Raw genomic sequence first — 17,957 nt, 5'->3', positions numbered from 1 at the left:
ACCAGTCTTCACTGAGGAGACCACAGCTCACCGTGTTCCCTTCCTCCTCTCCTCTCTCCTCTCCTCCTCTCCTTCCTCCTTCCTCCTCCTCTCCTCCTCTCCTTCCTCCTTCCTCCTCCAGCACACGGAGCAGCTGTTCCAGCGGCATCAGTGCGGCTTCATCCACACGCTGGAGGTCGGCCGGCAGCTCTTCTCCATGGCCGACGAGCAGACGCAGACGCAGCTGCAGACGGAGCTGAGCGGCCTGCAGGAGGAGTGGGACCAGCTGCACGGCATGCTGGGACGCCGGGCGGAGCTCACCGGGGCCGTGGTGGAGGTACGCTGCTCTCCAGCTGGATGTGGTGTTTTTGTGTGTCTCTGTTGTAGTTTTAAGTCTCTTTGTGGTCATGTTGTGTCTCTTTGTGTCTTTTTGTGTGTCTCTGTCGTAGTTTTAAGTCTCTTTGTGGTCATGTTGTGTCACTCTGAGGTTGTTTTCGGAAAGTTTTTAAAGTCGTCCTGCGTCTCTTTGTCTTGTTTTTGGAGCTGATTAGATCACTCTGTCGTCTTTTTGTGTCTCTTTTTAGTGAATGTGTCCCTTTGTGGTTATTTTGTATCTTTTTTGTGGTTATTTTTTGTCTTTTTGTGTCTCTTTGTGGTTGTTTTGTGTCTCTTTGTGGTTATTTTTTGTGTTTTTGTGTCTCTTTGTGGTAGTTTTGTGTCCCTTTGTGGTTATTTGGTGTTTTTGTGTGTCTCTATGTATCTTTTTGTGTCTCTTCGTGGTTGTTTTGTATCTATTTTGGTCATTTAGTGTCTCTTTGTGTTTATTTTGTGTCTCTTTTTGGTCATTTAGTGTCTCTTTGTTGATATTTTCTGTCTTTGTGTTTATTTTGTGTTTCTTTTTGGTCATTTCGTGCCTCTTTGTGTCTCTTTGTGGTCATGTTGAGTGACATCTTTGTAGGTGAAGCCCAGAGGGGCCCCTGGTACTCTGGGCCCCTGTCGGCTCCGTGCAGTAATCCGTCCCCTTTAGCCTCTGACAGCAGGGAGTTAATCCAATCTGCGTTCAGCCGCTCGCAGACAAAGCAGAGTAACGGCCCTGCGCTCACAGACAATCAGCCAATCAGCCGATCAGGAGCGTCGATTGATCCGCCTGATCGGCGAGTCTTCAACATGTGTCGCTGTGTGTCGTGTCTCAGAAGTGGCGGCGCTGCGAGGTCGGGCTGGCGGGCGGCGCGCTGCGGCTGCAGGACGCCAAGACCAGGATGAGCCAGACGGCGCCGGAGCCGGACGACGAGGAACACAACAAGGTGCGTCTGCAAAACACCCAGAGGAGGAGCTCTCATTGGCTGAGGGAGACCTCAGTGGGTGGAGCTAAAGGTGGAGCAACTGACTAGAGAGAGAGAGAGAGAGAGAGAGAGAGGGAGAGAGATAAAGGTAAAGGAAAGTAGATAGATAGGAAGGTAGGAAGGAAGGTATGTAGCTAGGTAGGTAGGTAGATTGGAAGGAAGGAAGGAAGGAAGGAAGGTATCTAGGTAGGTAGGTAGATAGGAATGAATGAAGGAAGGAAGGTAGGTAGGTACATAGGAAGGAAGGAAGGTAGGTAGGAAGGTAGGAAGATAATGAGGTAGGTAGGTAGGAAGGTTGGTAGGAAAGAAGGAAGGTAAGTAGGAAGGAAGGAAGGAAGAAAGAAAGGTAGGTAGGAAGACAACGAGGTAGGTAGGTAAGTAGGAAGGTTGGTAGGAAGGTAGATAGGAAGGAAATAAGGTAGGAAGGAAGGAAGGAAAGAAGGAAGGTAGGTAGGAAGGTACATAGGAAGGAAGGAAGGTAGGAAGGAAGGAAAGAAGGAAGGTAGGTAGGAAGGTACATAGGAAGGAAGGAAGGTAGGAAGGAAGGAAAGAAGGAAGGTAGGTAGGAAGGTACATAGGAAGGAAGGAAGGTAGGTAGGAAGATAGTGAGGTAGGAAGGTAGGAAGATAGATAATACAAAAAAATATATATATATATATAAATATGTATGATAATCCAGGAGGATCTAATCTATCGATCCATATGTCACAAGATCATCTGCATGTAAGTTTTCATGGTAATTAACATCATGAATAAATAATAAATACTCTTCATTAAATATAAAAACCATCACAGACAGACAGAGGCTTTCTTGTCGCCTCGTGCTCAGACAGCGGGGTCAAGATGGAGGTCAGCAGGTCATCAGGACACATTGAGGCCTCTAATAACAACAATAACAACAATAACACTGTCATATAACACATTTGATTTGTTTTGCCAAAGCCAAGGTTTGAAACTCACCCTCTCTGACCCCGCCCCCCTCCCCCCCTCCCTCAATCCCCTCCCTGCTCCTCTCTCACCTCCCCCTCCCCCGGTGGCCCTTAATCCTCTCTCTGGGCGTGGACACGGGCTGAGAGAGAGAGAGAGAGAGAGAGAGAGAGAGAGAGAGAGAGAGAGAGAGAGAGAGAGAGAGAGAGAGAGCGAGCATTGAGGGTCCCTGACGCTGCGCTCTGCTATGCAGGAGAACGAGGACCCGCTGGAGGACTGGGCGGAGAGCCTGACGGAGCTGAGCGCCATGAAGACCGACCTGTCCCAGTACATCATCGCCGACGACGTCCTGCTGCTGCAGGAGCAGGTGGAGCACCTGCACTGCCAGTGGGAGGAGCTCTGCCTCAAGGTGAGACTCCGCCCTAAAGCCAGACTTTGAGCTCAAGTCCGGTTTAAACCAGACTTTGAGATGAAAGTTTTCTCTTGAGGGCTCTGCTCTGTGGTCACTAGAGGGAAGTTGAGCGAGTAAATCTTGTGAGACTGGAGAGAGCAACAGGTGTGTGTGTGTGTGTTTGTGTGTGTGTGTGTGTGTGTGTGTGTGTGTGTGTGTGTGTGTGTGTGTGTGTGTGTGTGAGGGTCATTGTGGGGAACAGATGGTGATGGGAGAAGAGCTGGTGTGTTGAAATGGCTCCGGGGGAGGGGAGCTTGTTCCTGCTCTCTGTGCTAAGGTGTAAATCCTTGCTGTCATCTCCCAATTCACAGTTTTATACAGCCTCCACTCCTTTCCTCGTCTCCTTGTCCTTGCCCACGGCAGGTGCTAACAAAGGAGAGAAGGAGAGGAGGCGAGGAGAGAGGAGGCGAGGCGACAGGTGCACAACAAAAAACGTGACGTCCTGTTTCGCTGAGCTTTTGTTTTCAAAGCGACGTAAATATTTGGGGCGACTGTGGTGAGAGGGGTCGTCCTTCAATCAGAGGATCGGTGGTTCAATCCCCCACTAGCCAGCGTCGATGTGTCCTTGAGCAAGACACTTAACCCCTGAATTGCTCCCATAGCTCCCATAGCTGCGACTACAATGTGTGAAAGTTGGATAGTAAACTATTGTCTCTCATTGTGTCATGTAAGGTTTACTGTGTGCTTTAAGTCCTCATTGTTGGTTTAAATATGACATTTTATCACTTTTACTGCGGTGCTGATGTGGTTTAAAGTCATGAACCTTGGTGAAAGCTCATGGAGATCCTCTGGTAGCAGACGTGTGGTGGCAGTAAAGCCTCTCTTCTCCAGGTGTCTCTGCGTAAGCAGGAAGTGGCCGAGCGGCTGAGCGCCTGGCTGCTCTTCAACCAGAAGAACCAGGAGCTGGTGGAGTGGCTGACGCAGATGGAGAGCAAGGTGGAGCACAACGCCGACCTCAACGTGGAGGAGATGGTGGAGAAGCTCAAGAAGGTAGGAGGCGCTCACTGATTGGTCGAAAACGACGACACAGCCAGCAGAGAGAGAAGTAGTTTATCACCGTTTATCATTATGTATGTGTAGAAAAATCAGTATTAGTTATATCCTTCTATTTTCAGCCATAAAGTAGAGATAAAAATGTGTATGAACGCTGAGTGTGTGTGTGCATATATATATATATATATATATATATATATATATATATATATATATATATATATATATATATATAGAATTATATAGAATTACTAAAAGAAGATATTTATATATATTTATATATATATATATATATAAAAATATATATATATTTATATATTTATATTTTCCTTTATTAGTCCCACAGTGAAGAGGTAAAGTACACACAGGAGACAGAGTAAATTAAAAATAATTTAAAAAATTCATTAAAAAATTATATATATATATATATATATATATATATATATATATATATATATATATATATATATATATATATATATATACATATATATATATATATTATGTGTGTTTCATCCCGCTCTGTGAGGACTGAACCCTCGACCTCCTGGTTCCACAGAGCAGCTGTTGTTTTGTGTGTCAGACTCACGGCTGCTGTTATTTCTTGCCTATTGTTTGAACCTTTTCAGGGACTGAAGCTTTAAATCTAGTGTCTCCTGCTCCGGACACACACACACACACACACACACACACACACACACACACACACACACACACACACACACACACACACAGACACACACAGGCAGGAGTTGTGTTTTACTTTCTGGCAAACTTCCAGAGTCATAAGTCGTCGTGAGCGTTGCCTGCAGCGCAGATACATATAAATCAAGTTAATGGTTTTAGTAATTCTAGTAAAAACATTTGTAGCTTTTATGAAGCAAAACCTTTCACGAGGCGTGAAGGCGCTCTTTAAGATTCTGTGTTTGTTTTTTTATGATAAAATGTTAGTGTACTAATAAAATCCCTCAGATAAACGCTTACATTTGTAGTTTAAGATGTTGAAAACGTGACCTTCTTCTTCTTCCTCCTCCTCCTCCTCTTCCTCCTCCCCGTCAGGACTGCATGGAGGAGATGAACTTGTTCAGCGAGAACAAAACGCACCTGCGGCAGCTGGGCGAACAGCTGATCACGGCCAGCAGCGGGGCGAAGGAGACGGAGGTCAGCGAGAAGCTGGAGGACGTCAACGAGCGCTGGCAGCACCTGTTCGACCACATCGAGGCCAGGTAGGACCCCAGCACTCGGGTCAGAGGTTACCCAGAGGAGGGAGTTCACACAGAGAGACTGGTCCTCACATGTCCTGGTCACAGAGGTGTTGGTCGTGGGATGGATAGCATAGCAACATTAGCATTCTGCCCCAAGCGCAGCTGAGTGGGACAAGATTATGTCCTGATATTTGTTGGTGCGTCCTTCTCGTTGGTCTAAAGTCACGTTTTATAATCATGCTTTTCTATTTTAAGACTCCATTTCCCATGAAACCCGTGGTTTATTCCCTCGTTCTGAGGCTGTTTTGACCCCTGCAGCAGCTGAACCCGTGTCGTCCGTGTGCACAGCTGTTGTGTTCTCCTGCAGATTAACATGGAAAAACTCATCAGAGCCGACGGAGGATAGAGAGCGACATTAATATTAATCCACAAATCTCATTGCAATGCTGCTGAACGCTTTGCTGCTGGGACGTGAACCCATCGGGGATCCACCGGCCCAGTAGCGGTGGACACACATTAAACCTGACTGTTGCTTTTGTTGTTAGTTTGAATCTCATGATTTGATTCTGTCACAAAGTTCATCATGTAAACTCTTTGCTCTCTTTTTTCTTCTTCTTAACTTTGCTGGAGCAGCAGAGTAATTATTACTTTATGACTTTATCATCCTCGTGGACGGCTTCATGGAGCCAGATGGGTTAAAGCAGTCGGGGTGGAGGAGGAGGGGGGTGGAGGGGACTTATCCTCCATGGGAATGACTTACATCGGCCATATGGTGGCTGCTTAGTGACCCCGGTGGCTCCGGCTGTCCTCAGGCTCACTCGCGTTAGCATCACCCGTGTTAGCATCACCCGTGTTAGCATAAAGAAATGTTTCCTTTAAGGATCTCGACTACAAATGATCATTCATGCATTAAATATGCAGAAAGACAGCCTGAAGTAGCTCGTACTTGTGTATGGACACTATCGAATGATATACGCTACTTTTATTGGTGGTAAAAAAAGTAAAAACCTCCATGGATTGATTTGAGAAACATCTCTGTACGGGACATCCGGTGATCTCTGGGAATCTCCTCGTTCTCACTGACTGGAAGGCTCCTTTAAAATGTGGACGGAGGCATTTAAAAACGTGTCCTTGGACCCGAGTGAGGAAACAGGACCTCACGTCACAGCGAACAATGACGGAGAGTCTGAGCGTGTCTTAAACAACAGGGGGGACCCGAGTGGAGAGCGGACCCAGTGATCCTCCACCCGCCCCCCCTCAGGGCTGACCGGCGTATCGAGGCTAAGCCGGTTAATGAGCCGCTGCTGAGGCACGAGCCTCCAGTGTGTGATGGAATGTGTGTGTCGTCACACTGTTACACGCCACATTGTAACGACACGCTACATTGTAACGACGTGCTACATTGTATTAACGTGCTACATTGTATTAACGTGCTACATTGTATGGATGTTGTACTTCGCAAGGTGAATGAATAGTGTTCCGTGTCAATCAAAATGTTTTTGATACTTAAATGTTTTTTCAGCGAGATAATCTTGAAATAGTCCCAAATGAACTCCACATTTGTGATTTCTGAAGCGTGAACTCAACCCTCAGAGGTAAGAGGCTAGCCGCTAAAAAAAGCGGTGCGTTCACTGAGCGGTTTGGTATCGGAGAACTAGACGTTCAAACGTCTTCAGCTTGTGTTGAACTCAGACTTTACTTCAGAGTTCTAAGATTAAAACCCATTGACTGGCAGACGAGAAAACAGGAAGTGCAAACCGATGCACTTCCTGGTTGCTGGACTAGTGCTCTCCATTGAGGTCTCTCCCTCCCTCCCTCCCTTTCTCTGGTGATGAGGTGCAGCTGACTCAGAGTCAGTGACGACTCTGTGCTTTTGTCTGCGTCTCTAAACTCAGTAGCGGGTTGACTCTGGCCGCCGCCGCTCGCCTTTGTCCCCCAAAACAAACCGGTGCTCCGTCACCGCCAGCAGCTGCCAGCTGCTGACACCAGCCTTTGTGCTGCGGGGCCCTCGGCCTGCGGGGCCCTCGGCCTGCATGGGGGCTCGGCCTGCGGGGCCTCGGCCTCCCTCTCATTGTCTGAATAAGACACGCGGGGCAGATGTTTGTCTTTTACGACTCACTGTTCTGCTTCACACATTGTTGAGTGTCGTGTTGTTTGTCGCTGCTTAATCACGACGACGTCCTCACGTGTGTGTGTGTGTGTGTGTGTGTGTGTGTGTGTGTGTGTGTGTGTGTGTGAAGCCTCTTTCTTTCTGTTAGTTGACGTGTGACTCGCTCTCTCCGGGCGCTTCATTTGAACTGGAAGGAGGCAGATGGAGGTTTCCCCCCCGCTGGGGCGGCCATGTTGGTCTGGTACAATAACGGGAACGTGCACCCGGTTGTTGTTGTTGTTGTTGTTGTTGTTGTTGTTATAGGATATTTAGAGTTTTACAGCCTAGATATGAACTTTTGTGCCCCAGTGAAAGTCTTTGGAGTTCTACATCTCAAAGCGATACTTAAAAATAGACGATTTTAGACGAGAAAACAGCAAAATGTACGATTGGTGCTTCAACAAATATTTTATTTTTAGCACAAAAAAAACATAATTTCAAATTGTTTCTTTCAAAAGTGGAATTTAATATATATTTTGCGAGTGAAAATGAAATCCTGCACCGATTTACTGATCACTGACGTTAAAAAACTTACTTTTTAAAATGCATAATATTCATCACACTCGCATGTTTACACTCAGACTGACGACAAGAAGAGAAGGAATATTTAAAAGAAGAGAGGGGGAAAAGCGAGAACGATGTGGGACATTTAACACTGAATAATAATAATAATAATGGTTTTAATTGTACAAATAATAAGAATCGATAATGAAAATGATTTAGCTGCAGGAAGGAGCTCCTGTTGCTGTTTGTCCTTGAGTGAACCGTGTCCTCTGCATCCAGATGTTCAGAGGGAGGGGAGGGGGAGGAAGAGGAGGAGGAGACGGGCGGATTGGAGAGGTGGAGGGATGGAGGGATGGAGGTGGAGGGGTGGAGGGTTGTGCTAGCTAGCGGACGAGCCGTCGTCCATGAAGTAGCCTCCTCTCAGCAGCCCGTGAGTACCTTTTACCCTCATCCAGACACAGGAGGCAGGCGGGGAGGAAGGGGAGCAGATCGGGTGTTTTGTTGTGATAAAGAGGAGGAGGAGGAAGAGGAGGAGGAGGAGCAGGAGGAGGGAGCAGGAGCAGCGGGGGATGGGCCGGGTTTTTGTCGGTGCAGGACGCACGCAGAGCCGCTCAGAGGAAACTCACTGCTATCCGCTCGCCTCGTGCGTGTCGGAATTTAGGCGGCAGCTCGGACGGCAGGTGTGTGTGTGTGTGTGTGTGTGTGTGTGTGTGTGTGTGTGTGTGTGTGTGTGTGTGTGTGTGTGTGTGTGAGTGTGTCGATGCAATGAGCCTCACATCCCTCCGTCCACGATCGCAGCAGCATGTTTGATATGCTGCTCTGATGTCTCTCTCCGTTTACTCCGACATCCTCAGATAGTGAGGAGACACACACGCACACACACACACACACACACGTTGTGGTGCCGCGTCTCCCTCTCTGCATTGTGTACTGGTTTGTAGGTCACTGGCCTGGGAGCTGAACTGGGCTGGATGTAGGTCAGCCCGTCACGACGTGAGAGCGGCAGCAGCACTTCCCAGACTCCGTTAGCGTCACAGTCGCGGCGTGGCGCTAACGGAGTCTCGCTGTGGACGCCGCTGTGTGATGTCACCGCGTTGATCAGTTTCCACTCTCTCACATGTCTGCACCGTGCAGAGACGCCCGTCTTCACGCCGCAAACCGTCACATTTAAACATAGGAAAGACTTCGGGAAAGTGTTGATTTTGGAGATGGAGCTAAAAAATATTGCTAACAGTTTAGCTTAGCCTTCCGCTAACCTCCTCAGCTAAACTATGTGAGAGAGACAAAGGTTAACAATACAAATAGATACATATACTAAACAACAGACAGATACCAGTACTGTAGAACAGGTATATATTATAAAATAGAAGTGGAAATGTATTTTCATAAGAAAAGAAAAGATGCGCGAGGGTTTCGCCCTTGTCCTCGGCAGTGGCTGCAGCGCACCAGACGCCGACGGAGTTGCAAGATGGCGGACACACAAGCGACACCTCCCTTCCTGTCACGTGACGGTTTCTTTTTGTCGGTCCTTCTGTCCGCAGGGTGAGGAAGCTGCAGGAGACGCTGGTGACGGTGCAGCAGCTCGACAAGAACATGAGCAGCCTGCGGACGTGGCTGTCCCGCATCGAGGCCGAGCTGGCCGAGCCGGTGGTCTACAGCGTCTGCCACGGCGACGAGATCCAGAGGAAGCTGGCCGAGCAGCAGGTGGGCGGAGACGCGGCGGCTTCTTGTTTGGCGGCGAGCGCCATGCGTTTTAAAACCGGTCAAATGTCACTCTTCAATCCTTTAAAAATAGTATAAAATATGAGTGCAAGCTCATTACTGCTATCAGTAAGTGCCTTTTAAGTGCTACTAAAGTGCTACGACGGCTCAACTTTCTTTATTCAAGGTGTAGTAGAGAAAGATGTGCTTTTAGGCTCTAGATCCCGGGCCTCCTGAGACCTGATACCTCGATTACGCCGACTGAGCTCAGGCGTCTTCCAGGTGAAGTAACGGCGAGAAAAAGCTTTCAGGCGCAGAATGGAGACTCCAGGAAGCGGCTTCTCTCATTGGCTCGTGGTGCACGGCGGCTCTTTAAAGCCTTTTACTCGCCGGCCGCCCCGCCGCGAGCCGCAGCACGAGGACGAGGAGAGTGAGGCTCGCCGCAGAGTCCGGAAAAAAATATCTCAGGACATATTTGTGAAGGCGGCGGCCGTCACGCTGAGCCGAGAGACGGTAAATGCACTCGAGAGCCGGCGGCCCGGGACACTAATCTGAGTTTGTTCATGACAGACGGGCAGACACGTATGACAGACAGGCAGACACGTATGACAGACAGGCAGACACGTATGACAGACAGGCCGAAAAGAAAACAAGAGTGAAATTGGTAAAAGTGAGGAAGAAAAATGCAGCACAGACCTGCGGTGAAAGCCAAAAAACAGGAGAAAAAAGTCTGCAGCTCTCTCTCTCTCTCTCTCTCTCTCTCTCTCTCTCTCTCTCTCTCTCTCTCTCTCTCTCTCTCTCTCTCTCTCTCTCCATTAGCAGGTGATAGGCGGCTGAAATGACTTCCTGTGTGGAGGAGCTCTTTACGCTTTCATCTGTCACTGTGGCAACCCGGAGAGAACAAACGAGAGCCGACAAAAGTGCTGTCGGGCTGCACACACACACACACACACACACACACACACACACACACACACACACACACACACACACACACACACACACTCACACACACACTCACACACACACACACTCACACACACACTCAGAGACACACAGAGACACACAGTCGCTTACAAGGACGCTCATGAGGACGCTCATGAGGACGCTCATGAGGACGCTCATGAGGACGCTCATGAGGACGCGTATGAGGATGCTTGTGAGGACGCTCATGAGGATGCTCGTGAGGACGCGTATGAGGATGCTTGTGAGGACGCTCATGAGGATGCTCGTGAGGACGCTCGTGAGGATGCTCGTGAGGACGCTCATGAGGATGCTCACGAGGATGCTCACGAGGACGCGTATGAGGATGCTTGTGAGGACGCTCATGAGGATGCTCGTGAGGACGCTCATGAGGATGCTCGTGAGGACGCTCATGAGATTGCTCGTGAGGACGCTCACGAGGACGCTCACGAGGACGCTCACGAGGACGCTCATGAATACTTGTTAGGATGCTTATAAAACATAAAGCAACCAGACTGGTGGCAGGACATGCGATGCTCCTGCAGAGAGACACGTGGTGGAACACGCGTGTTCTCCTCGTAGACATCATGTATGTTTTTTCCCTGCAGCCTTGTGGAAACTGAGAGCCCCGCCTTTCCTCCAAAGCCTGCTGTTGCATTAACGAGTTAAAGCTCTGCCTGGTGACTGATCTCCGGTTGCTCCTGCAGGACCTGCAGCGGGACATCGAGCAGCACACGGACAGCGTGGCGTCGGTGCTGACGCTCTGCGACGTGCTGCTGCGCGACGCCGACGCCTGCTGCGACGGCGAGAACGACTCCATCCAGCAGACCACGCGCAGCCTGGACCGCCGCTGGAGGAACATCTGCGCCATGTCCATGGAGAGGAGGATGAGGTGAGCGGGCGCCGAAACCTCCCCTTTAAGAATCATCGCCGTTGAACGTTTCATAAAGAATACTCAGAGAGGTGTTGTGATCTGATGATTTGCTTGCAGGATCGAGGAGACCTGGCGGCTCTGGTGTAAGTTCCTGGACGACTTCTCTCGCTTCGAAGACTGGCTGAAGACGGCCGAGCTCACCGCGGCGCAGCCGGACTCGGCCGACGTCCTCTACACCGGCGCCAAGGAGGAGCTCAAGAAGTTCGAGGTCAGGAGACGAGTTCTTTCCTTCTCTCTTTCACTTTCGGCAGAATACCGGGCGGGAAGGCGACCAATCAGATTCACTGAGTGTATAACGTCCACTATGCATTGTTACAAGAAGAGTGCACTTGTTTCTGTTAGTTTGCATTGATCTACAACAATAAAATGTCATAACAATGACATGTGATGGACTCTTAAATGTATATTAAGAGTATAATAATATGCAAAGAATGAATTTGAATGGTCGTGAAGTATAAAAGTGGTCTTCCCTTCATCTGGGACGTTTCTAATAAACCTTGAGAGAATATTATAGATCCAAAAAGTCTCAATCCGTCTACTTCAGCACCTCGGACAGCGCCGTGAGCTCCTGGATACAGATGCTGTGACTTCCAGAGCTTCAGCGCTGCAGACTGAACTCCATTCACGAGCACACTTCACTGTCCCTTTCACGAAAAGTGAAGCACAAAACTTTTAAAGTTTTCATGAACTTGCTTCTCAGCGTCGTGACTCGTGTTTCCTCTCCTCTCTCCTCTCTCCTCTCTCCTCTCTCCTCTCTCTCCAGGCGTTCCAGCGGCAGGTCCACGAGCGTCTGACTCAGCTGGAGCTGGTCAACAAACAGTACCGCCGGCTGGCCCGCGAGAACCGGACCGACGCCGCCAGCAAGCTCAAGGTCCTGGTGCGCGAGGGGAACCAGAGGTGGGACGGCCTGCAGAGGAGGGTGGCGTCCGTGCTGCGCAGGCTCAAGGTGAACTACAATACCCAGAAACCCCCACTACCTTAAGAGGATGCTTATGAGGATGCTTATGAGGATGCTTATGAGGACGCTTATGAGGATGCTTGTGAGGACGCTTGTGAGGATGCTTGTGAGGACGCTTGTGAGGATGCTTATGAGGATGCTTGTGAGGATGCTTGTGAGGATGCTTGTGAGGACGCTTATGAGGACGCTTATGAGGATGCTTATGAGGATGCTTGTGAGGACGCTTGTGAGGACTCTAATGAGCATCTTAAAAAGACATGAACAGTTAGTCCTCATGAGCATCTTCATAAGAGTCCTCAAGAGTCCTCATGAGGACTCATGAGGACTCATGAGGACTAACTGTTCATGTTCCTGACCTCGATGACTGACCTGCTCCCCGGCAGCTGAGCTCACCTCCCTTGTTCCTGCGTCTCCCTGCAGCACTTCACCTCCCAGAGGGAGGACTTCGAGGGCTCGCGTGAGGGCATCCTGGTCTGGCTGACGGAGATGGACCTCCAGCTCACCAACGTGGAGCACTTCTCCCAGAGCGACGTGGAGGACAAGATGCTGCAGCTCAACGTGAGTCTGCTGCCACGGCCGCCGACATCCCATAATACACATGAACCAGACTCCGCCCCCCCCCCCCCTCTCTCCTCCTGCAGGGCTTCCAGCAGGAGATCACCCTGAACACCAACAAGATCGACGCCCTCATCGTGTTCGGGGAGAACCTGATCCAGAAGAGCGCCGCGCTGGACGCCGTGCTCATCGAGGACGAGCTGCAGGAGCTGCACGCGTACTGCCAGGAGGTGTTCGGACGCGTGGCGAGGTTCCACCAGCGGCTCACGCTGCGCCGACCGGTGAGCGGAGCTGCTGGTGCTGGTGGTGGTGGTAGTAGTAGTAGTAGTAGTACTAGTAGTGGTAGTAGTGGTAGTAGTGGTAATAGTAGTGGTAATAGTAGGAGTAGTAGTGGTAGTAGTGGTGGTGGTGGTGGTAGTAGTAGTAGTAGTAGTGGTGGTGATGGTGGTGGTGGTGGTGCTGGTGGTGGTGGTGGTAGTCGTAGTAGTAGTAGTAGTGGTGGTGGTGGTGGTGGTGGTGGTGGTGCTGGTGGTGGTGGTGGTAGTCGTAGTAGTAGTAGTAGTGGTGGTGGTGGTGGTGGTGGTGCTGGTGGTGGTGGTGGTAGTAGTAGTAGTAGTAGTAGTGGTGGTGGTGGTGGTGGTGGTGGTGGTGCTGGTGGTGGTGGTGGTAGTCGTAGTAGTAGTAGTAGTGGTGGTGGTGGTGGTGGTGGTGCTGGTGGTGGTGGTGGTAGTCGTAGTGGTAGTAGTAGTGGTAGTAGTAGTAGTAGTAGTGGTAGTAGTGGTGGTAGTAGTAGTAGTGATAATATTAGTAGTAGCATTAGTAATTATAATGGTATTAATAGTAGTACTAATAGTAGTAGTAGTAGTAGTATAAGTACTCGTAATGGTAGTAGTAGTAACAGTAGTAGTAACAGTATTACTAGTAATGGTAGTCGTAATATTAGTAGCAGTAGTAATAATAGTAGTAGTACAAATAATTATAGTAGTACTAGTAATGGTAGTAGGAGTAGTAATAATATTAGTAGTATTAGTAGTAGTAGTACTAGTAATAGTATTAATAATAGAAGTAGTACTAGTAATGGTAGTAGTATTAGTAGTAAAGGTAGTAGTAATAGTAGTAGTAACATTAGTGATTGTATTAGTAGTAGTATTATTAGTGCTAATAGTAGTATTACTAGTAATGGCAGTAATAGTATTAATGATAGTCGTATTAGTAATAATATAAGTAGTAGTAATTGTAGTAATAATGGTATTATTATTAGTAGCATTAGTAGTAGAATTAGTATAAACACTAGTATTAGTAATAGTCCCAGTAATAATATTAGTAGTAGTAGTAGTAGTAGTAGTAGTAGTAGTAGTAGAAATAATAATAGTAGTTGTAGTAGTAGAAATAGAAATCGTAGTCGTAATAGTATTAGAAATAGTAGTAGTAGTAGTAGTAGTATTAGTAATAGTAGTAGTAATAGTATTAATAGTGGGCGGGGCATCTTCGTCATATAAAGAAACTTTTGACTGAATTAAAAAGTTGAAGTCTTTGATCTTTTGGACCTTTTGCTCCTGAAGGTCCTGCAGGAGGAAGAAGAGGAGGAGGAAGAGGAGGAGCGCGAGTTGTCGGACCTGGACGACCCAGCGGCGCTCACCAACGGGACTTCCTCCTGGGAGGAGGCGAGGAACGAGGAGGAGGAGGAGGATGAAGAGGGGGAGGAAGAGCCTCCAGCGGTGGGAGGAGTCTCGGCCGGCCGGCGGGCCACCTGCCGCCTGCTGGCGGCCCCCAGGGAGCGCTCGGGGAGGGAGACGCCCGTCAGCGTGGACTCCATCCCGCTGGAGTGGGACCACACGGTGGACGTGGGGGGGTCGTCCTCACACGAGGAAGACGAGGACGAGGCCGGCTTCTTCAGCGCCCTGTCAGGTGACCGCTCGCTACCTGCTGGATGACATCATCGCAAACCCTTTCATACCGCTGTAACAATTGTCTGTGTGTCTGTTTTTTGGCCCCATCTCTCCATTTCTTCTCTCTTCCTTATTCTTCCCCCCGTTGCTGAACTCCTTCCTTCCTTCCTTCCCTCTCTCTCTCTCCTCAGTGAAGTCCATGACCGACCCGCCCAGCTGGCATCGGCCCGGCTCCTCGGACCGGAAACGAGTTCCCCGAAAAATCCTCCGAGGTCTCGGCGGCGCGTCGCCCACCGGCAGTACCGCCTTCCACCAGCAGGGCTACGTAAGGACTCACACACACACCGAGGGGCTCCGGGAGGACGTCCTCTCAAGACATCTAACTGTGTGTGTGTGTGTGTGTGTGTGTGTGTGTGTGTGTGTGTGTGTGTGTGTGTGTGTGTGTGTGTGTGTGTGTGTGTGTGTGTGTGTCAGGCTAAGCTCATGTCGGAGTGCAGCGGCAGCATCGACAGCGTGAAGCGAGTGAAGCTGATCCTGAACGACGAGGAGGACCTGGAGGAGCCGGGTCTGAGCGGCGGCACCGCGGACAAGCAGACCAGCACAGGTACCCGACAAAGATCCACAACAAGAGAGAGAGAGAGGTCTCACTCTGTTGGAGTTTCTGTGAGAACTACTAAGTTTTCTTTCTGGGTCAAATGTTTGTGTTTTAAACAACTCTGTCAAGATTCCGAATATTTCGCTGACCACTTTTTGGCTATAGTGATTTCACTTTTTTTCAATTCTGAAATTCCTCTGCAGGTGTGATCGAGCGCTGGGAGCTGCTGCAGGTGCAGAGGTTCGGCGTCGGGGACGAGGAGCCGGACCCGGAGCGCTGGCAGAAGCTGAACTCCGACCTCGGCGACGTCACTTCCTGGTTGGGCCGCGTGCTGCCGGAGCTGCAGCGGCTGCAGAGCATCGCGCCGGCCACCAGCACCCGAGACATCGAGCGCAACATCGCGGAACTGAAAGTAACGGAGGCGCCGCGAGGAGAAGAAGAAGAAACACCTTGAAACATTAAAACCTCACCACATCTCCTCCCTCTCTCTGTCCAGGAGATGCAGAAAACCTTCAACAGCTACAAGTGTCTGATGATCTCCGTCAACCTGAGCAGCCGCCACTTCCTGCGTGGCGACGGCGCCGCGCTGCAGGAGATGCAGGAGCTGCAGGAGCTGCAGGAGCTGCGCGACGCCCTCGGCTCAGCCAATCACAGCTGGACGCTGGCCTGCGGCGGCCTGCAGAGCTGGGAGGAGAGGCTGCAGGCCGCTCTCATGCGGTGTCAGGTGGGACGACCGGTCCGCGAGCACAAGCCGAGCAACGAGGAGGACGAGGTGCAGACGCGTGGACGGTTAAATGACTTCTTCCTCTTCTTCTCCTTCCTCTTCTTCAGGAGTTCCATGAGACGCTTCACTCTCTGCTGCTCTGGCTCTCTCAGGCGGAGGACAAACTCTCCGTGGTGAACGCCGGCGAGCGCTCGACGTCTCTGCAGCAGCGAGACGCGCTGACGGTGAGTCAGCATTAAAACATGGATTTTAGCTCTGGGTTGCTGTCCTCTCCCGTTGTGGGCGGGGCCTAATCACACTTAAATACACACGTTTCGACACAATTGATTGGACAATGATCATTCCATGGAATAGGGTTCGAAAAATAAAATGTGCTCTCTGTCGCCCCCTTCCTGTAGGCGCTGCAGGAGGAGCTGCGCGGCCGCCAGCAGGAGGTGTCCTCGCTGCAGGAGATCTCCTCCCAGCTCCTCCTGGAGGCCACGGGGGAGGACCGCCTGGAGGCCAAGGAGAAGGTGCACGTCATCGGCAACAAGCTGCAGCTGCTGCTGCGCCAGGCGTCCGCCGGGCTGAGCGCGCTGCCGGGGAGAGCGGTATGCCGCCTGGCTCTTCACGGGGCCCTGCAGATTTAACATTTATGAAAAACCTTGTATTGCATTTTTTTTTTAAACGTCGGACCTCTGGGTTTAATCTGATGGTTTGTCGTCTGTGTCTCAGGAAACCAGCTCAGAGATGGACAGCATTGGACTGGGAACACTGGGCTCTCCTCTTCTGCTGCACACGGTAACCCTGAAGGTTCACTCTGCTTAAAGCCACCTTAAAACATGAACTTAAACTTTAAAACATGAACTTAAACTTTAAAACATGAACTTTAACTTTAAAACATGAACTTAAACTTTAACTCAAACTTTAAAATGTATTTTGTCTATGTGGAGCCACACAAATGTGGAAAAAGAGCCGCAGCGTACACATTAATGCAGCAGCAACATCGTATTATTGTTAGTAATATTTTCCTGTTATTTGAGTACTTCTTACTTTAAGTACTTCTTACATAGTACATGTGTCCTCTTGTGTGTTTTGAAGGTGAACTAGTGAGTAACTTGTGTTGTGTTTGTGTCTGCAGGCGGCTTCTGTTGAACAACCAGCGACTAAAAGGTGAGTTTTACTTATTCATGCATGATGTTTTTTGTACGTTTAGTTTCTCCGAATAACATAAAAACAACGGAGGAGTTTATGAAATGTCTTCTCTGTTCTCATAGAACAATGTCAAGTAGTTCTGGTGAACGGTTCAGTGGATTATTAGAGTTATTATTATTATTATTATTAGCGTGGGGTCACCTCAGTGTGAGGAAGAGCTGGAGATGCAGCTCTGACATGAAGTAATGGTTTCCCTCTCTTCAGGGAGGAGAGGCGGGCGTCTCCCCCTCGCCGGCCGTTCCTCCAGCGCGTCCTGCGCGCCGCCTTCCCGCTCCACCTGCTCTTCCTCCTGCTGCTGGTGCTCGTCTGCCTCGTGCCGCTGACGGACGACAGCCACAGCTGCACGCTGGCCAACAACTTCGCCCGCTCCTTCTACCCCATGCTGCGCTACACCAACGGGCCCCCGCCCACATGATGCCCCGCCCACATGATGCCCCACCCACATGATGCCCCGCCCACATGATGCCCCGCCCACATGATGCCAACCCACATGATGCCCCGCCCACATGATGATGCACTACACCAACGGGCCCCCGCCCACATGATGCCCCGGCCACATGATGCCCCGCCCACATGATGCCCCACCCACATGATGCCCCACCCACATAATGCCCTGCCCACATGATGCCCCGCCCACATAATGCTCCACACACACACAATGCTGTGCTACACCAATGGGCCCCCACCCACATGATGCCCTGCCCACATGATGCCCCGCCCACATAATGCTCCACACACACACAATGCTGTGCTACACCAATGGGCCCCCACCCACATGATGCCCCGCCCACATGATGCCCGCCCACATGATGCCCCGCCCACATGATGATGCACTACACCAACGGGCCCCCGCCCACATGATGCCCCGGCCACATGATGCCCCGCCCACATGA

The 17,957-nt window shown here is 50.1% G+C and overlaps 1 protein-coding gene across 1 annotated transcript in view; it reads left to right on the top strand.

The window, feature by feature from the left end:
- LOC137802608 (nesprin-2-like) overlaps positions 1 to 17,957 on the top strand; it is an 18,823-nt gene extending 866 nt beyond the window's left edge. The window contains exons 2-22 of the mRNA XM_068600603.1: positions 122 to 316; positions 1,173 to 1,283; positions 2,503 to 2,658; positions 3,532 to 3,690; positions 4,753 to 4,919; positions 9,093 to 9,255; positions 10,923 to 11,107; positions 11,207 to 11,357; positions 11,913 to 12,095; positions 12,528 to 12,665; positions 12,749 to 12,943; positions 14,225 to 14,570; positions 14,743 to 14,876; positions 15,026 to 15,155; positions 15,350 to 15,558; positions 15,643 to 15,870; positions 15,978 to 16,094; positions 16,269 to 16,460; positions 16,585 to 16,650; positions 16,991 to 17,022; positions 17,269 to 17,957. Of these exons, the coding sequence (XP_068456704.1) occupies positions 197 to 316; positions 1,173 to 1,283; positions 2,503 to 2,658; positions 3,532 to 3,690; positions 4,753 to 4,919; positions 9,093 to 9,255; positions 10,923 to 11,107; positions 11,207 to 11,357; positions 11,913 to 12,095; positions 12,528 to 12,665; positions 12,749 to 12,943; positions 14,225 to 14,570; positions 14,743 to 14,876; positions 15,026 to 15,155; positions 15,350 to 15,558; positions 15,643 to 15,870; positions 15,978 to 16,094; positions 16,269 to 16,460; positions 16,585 to 16,650; positions 16,991 to 17,022; positions 17,269 to 17,479 (3,393 nt within the window). The 5' untranslated portion in view covers positions 122 to 196 and the 3' untranslated portion in view covers positions 17,480 to 17,957. The remainder of the gene's footprint in view (positions 1 to 121; positions 317 to 1,172; positions 1,284 to 2,502; positions 2,659 to 3,531; positions 3,691 to 4,752; positions 4,920 to 9,092; positions 9,256 to 10,922; positions 11,108 to 11,206; positions 11,358 to 11,912; positions 12,096 to 12,527; positions 12,666 to 12,748; positions 12,944 to 14,224; positions 14,571 to 14,742; positions 14,877 to 15,025; positions 15,156 to 15,349; positions 15,559 to 15,642; positions 15,871 to 15,977; positions 16,095 to 16,268; positions 16,461 to 16,584; positions 16,651 to 16,990; positions 17,023 to 17,268) is intronic.

Source organism: Clinocottus analis, unplaced genomic scaffold, assembly GCF_023055335.1.
Source record: "Clinocottus analis isolate CAN_PGR_092001 unplaced genomic scaffold, fCliAna1.0.p SCAF_5, whole genome shotgun sequence".
NCBI classification, from domain to species: domain Eukaryota; kingdom Metazoa; phylum Chordata; class Actinopteri; order Perciformes; family Cottidae; genus Clinocottus; species Clinocottus analis.
Note: the sequence above shows the minus strand (reverse complement) of the source record. Positions and strands in the feature narration are given on the sequence as shown.